This window comes from Convolutriloba macropyga, chromosome 10 (genome assembly GCF_964194025.1).
Source record: "Convolutriloba macropyga chromosome 10, txConMacr16.3, whole genome shotgun sequence".
NCBI lineage: Eukaryota > Metazoa > Xenacoelomorpha > Acoela > Convolutidae > Convolutriloba > Convolutriloba macropyga.
Window position 1 is genome coordinate 33,346,752 of NC_134477.1, and position 11,947 is coordinate 33,358,698.

An 11,947-nucleotide genomic window follows, 5' to 3' on the forward strand; every position below is an offset into this window, starting at 1 on the left:
CGATCTCCGTTTTAAACTTGCAACGACTTAAACATTGAAAGAACAAAGCTTTGAAACGAAAATCTTGCAGAAAAATAAGTCAACTTAGTGCAGTGAACTATCACCACGAAGAAACAGAACATCAAGACGTGTGGGTTCGAATCCCACCCACGCCCATCGAGCATTTAAAGCTTTCCCATTCAATTTTAATTTATTTTTTTTGTTGCAATTTATCATACTTACCTGAAGAAACTATCACACTCATTTTAAACAATTTCCACGAGGCTAGCCAAGAAAACGATCCAATAGCGTTTGTGTACGTCAAGTTCAGCCAGCAGAAGTCCTCCATGGTACTTGAAATGGCTGAGTGCATCCGAGGCAGAGGAAGTCTCCTACTACAGTTATATAGAACTTTAAATCTTAATCGGAACTTCTCAAACTCAATTTTTTAAACAAAAACTTCTCTTACTGTGTATATAACTGTGTATATAGCTTCTTTCACCCCTGGTTGTACATAAATTGTATTATATTGATCTTCGCTTATTATAATCGTTGGATTGAATTGAAACCTTATCGGTAGACTGTTTTAACCTATTTACAGCTACATTTTGGTTGCGAAGAATATACAAATTAGTTATACCAATAATACTGGACGCGGCAGGCAAATGCATTCTGTAGGCTGTTGAAAAGACTTCACAGTTGGATATCTCAACAACGTTCCGCCCTATTTGATTAATTCTTTTCTGTTTGTTTTGCCAGCGATCCACCAAATGTAATAGATTGAACTGTTGAAGCGTACAAATCATCTGATTACCTCAAAGTTATGGGCTACCTACCGGAGTAGATTAAAACGATGACTATTTATGACAAGCATGTTTCTCTCAGACTTGTTCGTTATCTAAGACGCCCACTACCAAAACAATTGCGTCTCTTCTGCTGCTCGCAGAATGCCAAACTACTGGTCTTTCAGAAAACAATGGATCTCATGATTTGTTTTGAATCACTCGCTGAATCCGGGATGCAATTCAAGTGGAAATTTTCAAGCTTGCAATCAAGAAATCAAGCAAAGTTCAGTCACGCAGAACTGATTCTAATTAGTGATAGGTGACATATCTGGAGATGTCAAATGAGATGCCAGCAAAACCCGTTCTTGGATGATTCAACGCACAAATTTGCTTTCGTTCACTACGGAAACACCGAACACACCGAAGACAATTGAAAGGCAAAGACTTTTCTGACACAACTCCAAAACTGTAAGATAGAATCATTAGACCACACTTTTTGCAGTTAAATTATTTTCCATATTTAGACTGCAAGAAACCCAACCACTGATTTTTTTTCGATATCACATGAGGTAGTAAAACCAAAAATAGTTTTTGGAGAATACATTGGTAACCGGTCTCCATTAACCCCCACAAATAAAACTTTTGAGAAGAAAAACATCGATTTTGAACATTTTTGGTCGAATTGTGGAAATTTGGAAAAAATTGATATAGTCGGTTCGTATATCAAAAACAACCTCTGATATAGAGAAAATTGAGAGAACAGTATGCTAAATTGTTCAATTTTGAAAATTTTTGGTCAATTTTGATGCAATTCAAAAAGCATACAAAAATCAATATCAAAAATTTATAAACCGTACTTTCAATCTTAAAACCGTCCAGTTTACTGGATAACCGTTCCGTAATCAAGAATCTGCGGAAAAATTGAACAAAATTAGAAAAAATTAAACAAAACCCTAAATTTTTTGACAAACTTGTCAAAAAACCCAGTAAGCCCAACTTGAAGGTCCGACAATTGACTGAAACTCAAAACAGAAGAGGTGTGAAGAAATTTCACAACCTCCGGCCTACAAAAAAATTGCATTGCTATGTTTTTTTTCTCGTCTCTCGATACAATATCGTACCGTCCGCGTATTTTTCGTCCTTTGAGTTTTCAAATCTCCGTGTTCTGTTTATTTTTCAATAAGTAGCTCTCCCAAAATTAGTTGGGATCTCGACTTTTTCAACTTACTCGTTTACTGGTTCCCCTATTGTAGTAAATAATTTTTTTCACTGCTGTATGTTGTTGAGTGTTCGTATGATTATAGGTTGGTTTGATTCTGTTGCCGTCTGGGGTGTGACTTAAGTTTGTTCTGCAGATATTTTTCCAACTGACATAGTCTACAAATATAATATTGTAATTTATTTAACTGCTGCTGTAGTTTGTTCAATATTGTGGGTATGCTAATTGTTTGTTTGGGTCTGGATTTTTCTGGGATGTGACTTAAGTTTGTTCTGGAGTTACGGCTAGTAAATTTCTTGACCTTTTCGACCTTTCAGTATACCACCTCGTTGCCGTATATTTCTCTGATTGGTTTATGAAGCCCCATAATGACTTGTGGTAGTTTGTCTTGGAGTAGCTTCTCTCCTCATTGCTAGGGTGTGACTTAAGTTAGTTCTGGAGTTACGGCTAGTTTGTTCGGTTGATTTTGTGGCTGCGGTCTGCTAGCATAGGTCTTCCCACCTCCTAACTTGCCGTGTGCTCGTTTCCTGCCGTTCTATCCCGGTTTCCCGCTTCGTCGCGCTCAGTCTACCCGACGTATCTTTCGCGTCCGCTTCTTTTCCCGTTTCACCGTGCGTCATTCGCCCGGTGTTTCCGTCCCGTACGTTTAGTCGTCCGTCATCCGCCCGCCTTTTCCATTCCGTCCGTTTCGTTTCCCGTTCTGTCTTGTGTGGTTTGCAGGGCAATTCCGCTCTAGTGATTTCCCCATCCAGTTTCGCGTTGCTTACACGCCTGCCAGGCGTTCTCGCTTTTGTTACTCACTTTTGCCGGGTACTGTGCTACTCGGCAATTTCTTTACTGCACTTCGGTGGCTTGACTATACAGTGTGATTGTTTGGAATTCACTTTAAACTGTGAAATCAGCCATTTTAAGATCGATTCGAATCACAAGAGAAACTGAAGAAGCTCTTTAGTGCAAGATCCAATCTCGAGTCTGAGTAACGTAATATCAACAAAGATATCACTGACGCCATAGATCAGCAAGACAGGAGGATTAAAGTTGAACGATTGATTTCTAAGTTGAAGGATACTTTCTGTGAGCTTGTACAGAAAAACGAGGAAATCTTTGACTTGGCCGGTAAAACCGAGAACCCAGTCAATGTTAACGATCAGAGTAATATAGGGCTCGTTCTGACCGAGAACCCAGTCAATGTTAACGGTCAGAGTAATGTAGATGTCGTACAGACCGAAAATTTAGGTAATGTTGCAGGTAATTTGAACCATATTGAAATGCTATCTCAGGTAATGTTGCAGGTAATTTGAACTATCTTGAAATGCTATCCCCTCCTTGAGCAATGGTTGGATGATGTAACCAAGAACGATGATCAATTTTTGAAAGCGGCAAGAAGTTAGTTTATATTGACTCAGTCACAGTCCGAGACATCGTATGCGTAGGCATTAATCCTCAGGGTCCTTCCAATAGAAGTTCGCGCTTAACAACGGCAATCATGTCTAGCCAGCGTAAACGTGATTTTCTCATGGCAAAACTGAAACGCGAGGAGGCTGAAAAATAAAGCAAGCAGCATTGCGCGTCGCTAAACAGAAGCACGAAATTGTCAAGCGTAAAAAGGAGCTTAAAATACAATTGCAATTAGATCAGATGGCAATTCAGGAATTAGAGGAAGATCATCACCAGCGCATTGCCGCAGCTAAATTAAACGAGGTGGAATTGATGAATAATTGTTCGTTATTTAGCCATCACTCAAGTGAACTGAACTTATTTAAAGATTGCGGAGCAATTAGCAGCAAGAAACGTGTTGAGGATTGGGTAAATTCGTTTCCTGCCGGTAATACAAGGACGGCTTCAAGTGAACCGAACTCGTCACGTCTTGGCTCAGCAACCACCCAACCTCCCGTTCAAGACACTGCCAATTATTATAATCTAGAACAGCAGCAAACCACAGTTCAGACAATGAGTCAAGCTGCGCAGATACCTTCAGACTTGAATGCTGTCAATGTTAACGGTCAGAAAAATATAGATGTCGTACAGACCGAAAACTTAGGTAATGCTGCAGGTATTTTGAACCATCTTTAAATGCTATCTCAGTACACGGTGCCAGGAGTGGCCATTTCTATTGCTCAACAGCAGGCGTTGTATGGAGAATACTTCCATGCTCAAATGCAGCAATATGGCAATGACCAAGGGGTGGGCCAGGCAAATAGTCAATCAAGTAGTGGTGTCGAGAATCCAGGGAACCAAAGTCAGACCCCCGTGCAAAATGTCGCACCTCCATCACTTCTGCAACTTATGCACAGCCCCCGGCCACTGAATCCTGTACTGGCACCAACAAACTCCATTTTTGTACCTGATTTTTCCACAAAGTGACAGGTAAATCAGTTCTTCTGTCTAAAAAGCTCTGGTCCTTTACTTCGCTCATGTTCCACAACAACAGAATCCGCCTCAAGTAACACTCCAAACACATCACAACTCCCTAATACCCACCTCCCGCGTAACTTCTCTCCATTTCTGAACCCACACGTGGTACCTAAAAAAACCACAGCAAAACCCCCTTCTATTCCCGTCCAGCCCACCCATTGCCGTGTCCCACCGCACCAAAACTTCCCCTCAACCGTAACCCCGATTTAAATTTTTGGCGTTTTCCTCAGAATACTCCCCCAAACGCAAACGATGTGACAAATAATGCAGCCGTTTTCAATAGCATTCAACCAACACTTCCCTCAAGCACCGCTAACCCTGCCAGCAGCCATGCCGTCTCACAATGGACTGTACCACAAAATGTTAATAGCAAGCACAGAGCAACCTGTAGCAACCAAATAAACCCATTCAGTACGGCAACTAACATCGATCCACCTTTTGTCACTCCAATTATTCCGCCTATGTACGGTCATACAGCACCCGCACCGTTGTGCTGGGGTGGCCCACAGCATCCCACGGCTTCGGCGCCAGCACCCGAAAACGGAAAACCCATTAAAGCTTCGGAAGACGCCATAACGAGCAAGAAGAAAGATCCGCTAGATGAAAGGAAATTGTCCCAATACAGTGGTGATTCCCTACAGTGGCACGAATGGTCTGGTCAATTCAAAAGCGCAATTGACTCTCAGTCCTTAACTGACTATTGAAAATTGACATACATTAGGTCCCTCGTAACAGGTAAAGCTAAAACAGCTATAACTGAGTTCGCTTACTGCGATGCAATGCACCAAAACCCACTGAGGATCTGAGAACGGAAATACGTAAATAGAACGTACTGAAGCTACCACCCAATATGAAGGAGCCATGGTCACTCTTCACCGCCAAAAGGAATTGGGTGAAACCTACTCTTCTGGACTTCAATGACTGGTTAAAGGAGAAGGCCGAAGTGCACGATTTAATGAAGAATACCGCAACTAAAGCAAAGACTGAGGATACTAACAAATCAGTAACAGGAACAAAAGTTGCTTCGAAGGCATTTGCTGCAAATACGCAACACAAGAGTAATCTTAAGCCGCAACAGAGTTCTCCGTCAACATCAATCTTTAGTTGCATTGTGTGCAAAGGCGGCCACCGACTGTGGGAATGCCGTGTCTTTAAAGAAAAGACCCCCTCGCAGAGAGCCAATGCCGTGGTTGAGGCAAAGCTCTGTTTCTCTTGTTTGCGTGGTAAAAATATGTTCAGGCAGTGCAAAAGTCCCGTAAATGTAGAAAAGATAGTTGCAACAGCTCCCATATCACCTTACTTCACGGAGCTGAAAGGTTCTTTCCAGCTACACCCTCAACAAACAATAACATCAATAATTCGAAGTCAAATTCAGGTACTAGTAGGCCACCTACCGGTCAACAGCAACCAAGCAAAACAACCACTTTGTCTTCTGTGACGGATGTCAAAGGCATCCTTCAGCTCACGGAATTGAAACTGACTAATTTGTCTGGTACTAATACTACGGCGTTGTTTTTATGCGATACCCCTTGCAGTAACTCTTGGGTGTCCGATAGTATCGCATATAGGATCGGTTTGCAGGGTACCGCAATGAAACTGACCGTCAAGGGTATGAACACGGAAGAACTCATTGACAAGAAAGTGGTTCAATTGACTGTGACACCTCATAAAGGTCAAGCATTCACTGTACGTTCCTATGTGAGGGAAACATTGAACTCTCCGTTCGCTGTTCGCTTTCCCATAGGTTGGGTTTTAAGCGGCCCACTTCCGTCAAGTTCAAGTTTAGTCTCAACGTGTTTCAAAGCCAATGTCAAACAGGATTATGAATTAGCTTTCTCAGGTTAAGTCTTGGAATGATATGGAATCGTACAAACAGGTTGACCCACGATCCGCAGCGTATGCTCGCACACAGGGAATACTGGAAACGACAACCTTTCGTAACGGCCAAAGATACGATGTAGTTATGTTATGGGCTGATGACTACATCCAGCTCCCGAATAACTACTTTTCGTCACTGATACAGCTCAAGTCTCTCGCAAAGCGGCTCTCGAGAGATACAACATTGAGAGATATTTACGCTAAGATCATCAGTGAAGAGCTGGAAAAAGATACCTAGTTCAAATCCCTGATGCTCACATGGTCGACCAGTGGTCGGATAAAGAACGGTACCTACAATTTCATCCAGTAATCAACCCGAACAAACCGGGGAACGTGCGTAGGGTACTAAAAGGTGCAGCAAAGTTCCACGGTACTTCTTTGAATAAATCTTTGCTCACTGGCCCCGACCTGCTCCAAAACCTAATCCATTTGCTATTTAGGTTCCGTCAACATCAATTTGCCGTGTCCGCAGATATCGAGGGTATGTTCCTCCCAGTTGTTGTCCATGACGGTGACCAGCCGTCACTGCGTTTTTTGTGGCGGGAGGATCACACAACAATTGTTGTATTGTATCAATACACGCCCCATATATTTGGGGCTAAAGATTCGCCCACATGCGCTAACTATGCATTGTAGCGCACGTCCCGACACAACATAGGTCAGTACCCAGAAGCAACCAATGCCGTCCTTGAAAACTTTTACACGGACGATTACTTGGATTCGGTGGAGTCACCTGAGAGGGCTCTCAAAAGATCGAAGGAGTTCGTGCATCTTCTCCATCTAGCTGGGTTCAAGTTTACTAAGTTTGTAAGCAATGTACCAAATCTGGCTGATCAAATTGATGGGTCACTCAGTCCACCGAAGCAAAAGTAATCGCCTCATCTAATGAGGAATCTTCGCATGTGCTTGGTTTGAAATGGGATCACAACAATGGTACTCTAGTTGCAAGTCGGGGTGCCTCCAGTACAGTAACTACGTCCTCAACACAACGCTTGGCATTGAGCCTAGTGTCTAAAGTATTTGGTCCCACCGGCCTAGTGGCACCATTTAGTGTTGGTGCCCAATTGTTACCAAAGGACATCTCGCGTGTCAGCGGGTAGCGCTGGGACAAAGAATTACCAAAAGACACTGTTGAAAGGTTCGTCGAATGGAGTATAGAAATAACCAGGCTTGTCAAAATTGCTATACCAAGGAGCTACTTTTCGGGAAACTTTGAACATCTGGAATTACACATGTTTGGCGATAGCTCTCAAGAGGTTCTCAGCGCTGTTGCATTTCTCCGAGCTCAAGTAAACACTTCTAGTGGGCCAAAAACAGAGCTTGCATTTGTCCAGGGCAAAGCTCGCGTAGCACCTATGAAGGTGATGACAATTCCAAAGCTAGAGCTGCAAGCTGCCCTACTGGCCGCTCGGTTGAAACAGGACATCTGTCGAGCCCTTACTGTGCATGTTAACAAAGTTTTTATGTGGACCGATAGCACATAATGTCTTGCTGTGACTTAACTCCACAAGCACGAACCAATATTTATTGCAAACCGTGTATACGAGATTTTAGAACACACTAGCGTTGACGAATGGAACCACGTTGCCTCAAGCGATAATCCGGCAGCTGCGGGTACTCTTGGTATGTCCGCTGAGGTTTTGCAATCAAGTATCCGGGTGAGGGGTCCAGATTTCTTAAGAACCAAGGAATTCCCGTTCAGTCCAAGCAGCGAAGTAGTTAAAACATTGAACTTGGTATAGTAACTAAGGAAAATGGTGAAACCAATACATCATTGGCCGCATCCGTAACTAAGTCAACTAAGGAACCAACCTCGCAACTAATTCCCCTCGATAAGTGCATTTCTTATCAAAAGTTGCTACGGACAACAGCGTACGCACTCCACCTGTTACCTTCTCACGAATGTTACCGTTATGCCGATGGTAGCATCATAGACCCCACGGAGCTTGACGAAGCCGAGCGTCATCTCTAGTACCTTGTGCAAAGGGAATCATTTAATGCAGAGAGAAATGATCTCCTCGAAAGCAAATCCATAAAGCGGGGTAGCCGTGTTGTTCCGTTTTCTCCCTTCGTCAGACCAAATGGTCTAACCCGATTGGCTGGCCGCATCAAACAGACCAAACATTTCATCGAAGTTGATTTTGATGCAAAACATCCTATCGTTCTTGACGCATGCCATATATTTGTAAAACTCTTTCTACGGAATACCCACGTAAAAAATCACCATCATGGCGTTCACTATATGCGGGCTAAAATACAGGAGCGTTATACCATCCTTAAGTTACGATCCTCTCTGCGTTCGATTAAATCAAACTGTGTTACTTGCAGAATGTTCCGCGCTGACACTGTTCAACTGATCATGGCTGACCTCCCAGTAGAAAGACTCGCATACCAGTCTCCTCCCTTCACGAACACTGGGTTCGACTACTTCGACCCATTTTACGTTACTGTACGTAGGACTACCGAGAATTGGTGGGGTTTCCTCTTCACATGATTAACTAATAGTGCCGTTCATGTTGAAATCTTTCCGTTCATGGACGCCAGTTCGTGTGTAATGAGAGTGGAGCGGTTTGTCTCTTGTCGAGGTATACCGATACCGGCCATTATTTGGTCTGATAACGGTACCAACTTCGATGGTGCGGAAAAAGAGCTACGCGAAAAGTGGAACACAATCAATATTGCCACTGAACCTGCCCACAAAGGCATTAAGTGGTGTTTCAAACCGCCCAGTGCGCCACACCAAGGTGGCATCTCGGAGAAGCTAGTACGTAGTTTTGAGCGCGTACTTCACACAACCCTCGGACCACGTCGCCTCAGAGACTTAATTCACGTCCGTTAACGCCCGTAAGCGCCGACCTGTCCGACCTAGGCGCATTAACACCTAATCATTTTCTCTTCGGTAACCAAGCAAGCAGTCTTCCTTCCATCATCGACGTAGATGAGTTTGATCACCGTAAGCGCTATGCCCGCGCACAGTCTTACGCTAACGCTATTTGGTCTCGCTGGATCAACGAGTACGTACCGGCGCTGAACCGATGTTCCAAGTGGCAGACGCCTGCCGAGCAACACCTAAAGACCGGGGGCTTGTTCTGGGTAGTTGAAGAGTCCAACCCAAGATGTTACTACCCTACTGCTCGGTTCAATGAACTTCGTTACGGTTGCGACAGCGTCGCACGCACCGCCGTATTGCGCGCGTCCACAGGATCGCTCGTCCACCCGCTTGTAAAATTAGTGCCGATTCTCCCAACGTCTTCTTCTGGGCCGGAGTATGTTACTGAGTAAAGCGAGAGATTATTATCCAATCAGAATCGAGTATTTAAATGAATAAAACGCACACAGAAATTGTTCTAAATAAGACTAGAATTGGGTCTAATATACACAAAAAGTTCCGAAAAATTTCGTATAACCTAATTTTAAGTAAATACTACCATGATATGTATCGAATAAGGCGGTTTCCGACTTAATATTTTTAGGTTCTCTAGACGATTGTTGACCGATTATGAACCGATTTTGACGTCAATAAGATCAGACAAAAAACCGGTAAAAGAGCATCAAAAGAACCTTGCCGTCTAAAACCACTTGTTGCTATCACCAATACAAATACGTGGCATTATATAATACGTTGACTTAATGATTTTTGCTTATTATAATCGTTGGATTGAATTGAAACCTATAGGTAGACGGCTTTGACCTATTTACAGCTACTTAGACCAAAAATGCGTATGTTAAGTTGTCATTTATTCATGATTGATAAACAGTTTAATTCGAAATCATCCTTGAAATAAAAAATTTTAAATCTTTCCCGAATGTACATAAAACGTGACGTATATTATATAAAACGTGACGTATTTTATATTGTTAATGATGATTTCGAACTGAATTCTTCAACACGCCATTTTTCAGTCATTTATCTTTTCGGCCATGAACATGCTATCAATTAGTGTTTAAACAAAAACAATATTCCTACTCAAAGTTTCGAGGCTAAAAGAGACTATCATCAGACATCATATTTTACTAAAATTTTCTAAAACCATATTAACCTTATGCAACATTAGAGACACACACAATTGGAACAGAAAAACGGTTAATGTATCTTAAAAAGGGTAAGACAATTGTACGCAAAATGTTGAAAAAAAATTAAGTTATTGATCCTCGAAAAATTCTGCAATTGGATATGAAGTTGAGTTCACTAGTCACTGGCTATTGGTCCCTAGCGCAATTGTCAAGCGATGTTTCAACATTCCAAAAACTTCTGAAAAACATTATAGCTTTTTAGTAAAATTCAAGCATAGCTTTTTTTTCAAAAAAAACACTAAACAGTTTCAAAATAATTACCATAGTCGTCGTCTTTGGTGTTTTATTACAATCAACATATAACGATCCTTAGTGGCGGGAATTAGACAACCGCTGAAACGCAGCGTTTCAATGGGTTAACGCTGACCCGTTGATAGAAATAAGGTAGAAATTGAGGATCTGACGTGGGGCAATTTGACGTCACATATAGTGTGCATCAAAATGAAAAGCTGTCAAGAGGCATTTAAATGATTACTCACCAACTACAGACAACGAAAAAACTAAAATATAGTATGTGAGTAATTTCATGGCTGATTATTTTCCGATATAATATTCCACTTCAAAATTAACCAGATGCATAAATCAGTTTTTAAGAGCAAACATTTGCAGCCTTAGAAACTACAATTTAAACAATGTTTTGTGCTGACTTATCGCAAAAAAACCACCCATTGTTTTTCCTTGCGTGCTTTTACAAACCATCTGTTCCCAGACTTTGCCCTCTGTTCAGACCGTAGTGCGACCATTGTTCAGACCAAGCGCAACTCAAGCGTTTATCAGACCATGTAATTTTGCGTCGCACTACGCCACCGGTGTGTGAACCAAATGATCTTGGGTCACACAACTAAACCTGGTTAGCATCGGAATTGCATCAACCAGGGTTGATAATTTTCGTTGTTTTTCCAAATGACAGACAATCCATTAGATAAAGATTTGACTTAGATGTATATTTAAAAAGTCCAGGTATTGATGCCGAGGGTTATGTTAACAGAAAAAATCATGTATTTGTTGTTTGTATAAAAGTTGTGATTAAAATTAATTGTCATAAACCTCTTCCTGCGGAGGGACAACATCGGTCTTCATAATGTGTGTTAGGGCTATACTATTGCTTACCAGATGAAAACTTATTTTCTAAATACGGCTTCTTTTGTGCCATTGCTTTCTTCGTCTAAATTACGAAATCGGATATTGCATTCGACGAGTTTGGTAACGATTGATCTAGACTTGCGTAAAGGCTATTTTTGCCAACGTCGTCAATTTTGAGCATGTTTTTAATTGAAGGGTTCCTAATGCAGTTCATGATGGCACCAGCTGAGGGGCAAATAAAGATGGTAAAGGCGGCGATTCCGTCTCAAGTATGGCTAAAAGAAATTGCTGAAGTAATCTAGCATAAAAGTTAGCAAACTAGCGAAAATATTGAAATCAATGAGGTCAACAATATGCCATCAGCAATTCATCATAACTTTCAACAATTTAAGCGGCGAAAGAAAATTTTTCAACGCTACAAGCAAAATGTGGTGAAATAAATTTTCAGCGCTACCAGCAGAATGCGGTGAAAAAATTTTTACCGCTTCCAGCAGAATGCGGTGAAAAAAAACTT

General features: G+C 41.8%; 1 protein-coding gene across 1 annotated transcript in view; it reads right to left on the reverse strand.

Moving 5' to 3' along the window:
• The window catches only part of LOC142348468 (uncharacterized), a 106,053-nt gene extending 95,097 nt beyond the window's left edge, over positions 1–10,956 (reverse strand). Inside the window, exon 1 of the mRNA XM_075399843.1 lies at positions 10,830–10,956. Coding sequence (XP_075255958.1) covers positions 10,830–10,878 — 49 coding nt within the window. The 5' untranslated portion in view covers positions 10,879–10,956. The remainder of the gene's footprint in view (positions 1–10,829) is intronic.
• Between the last annotated feature and the right edge of the window lie 991 nt (positions 10,957–11,947).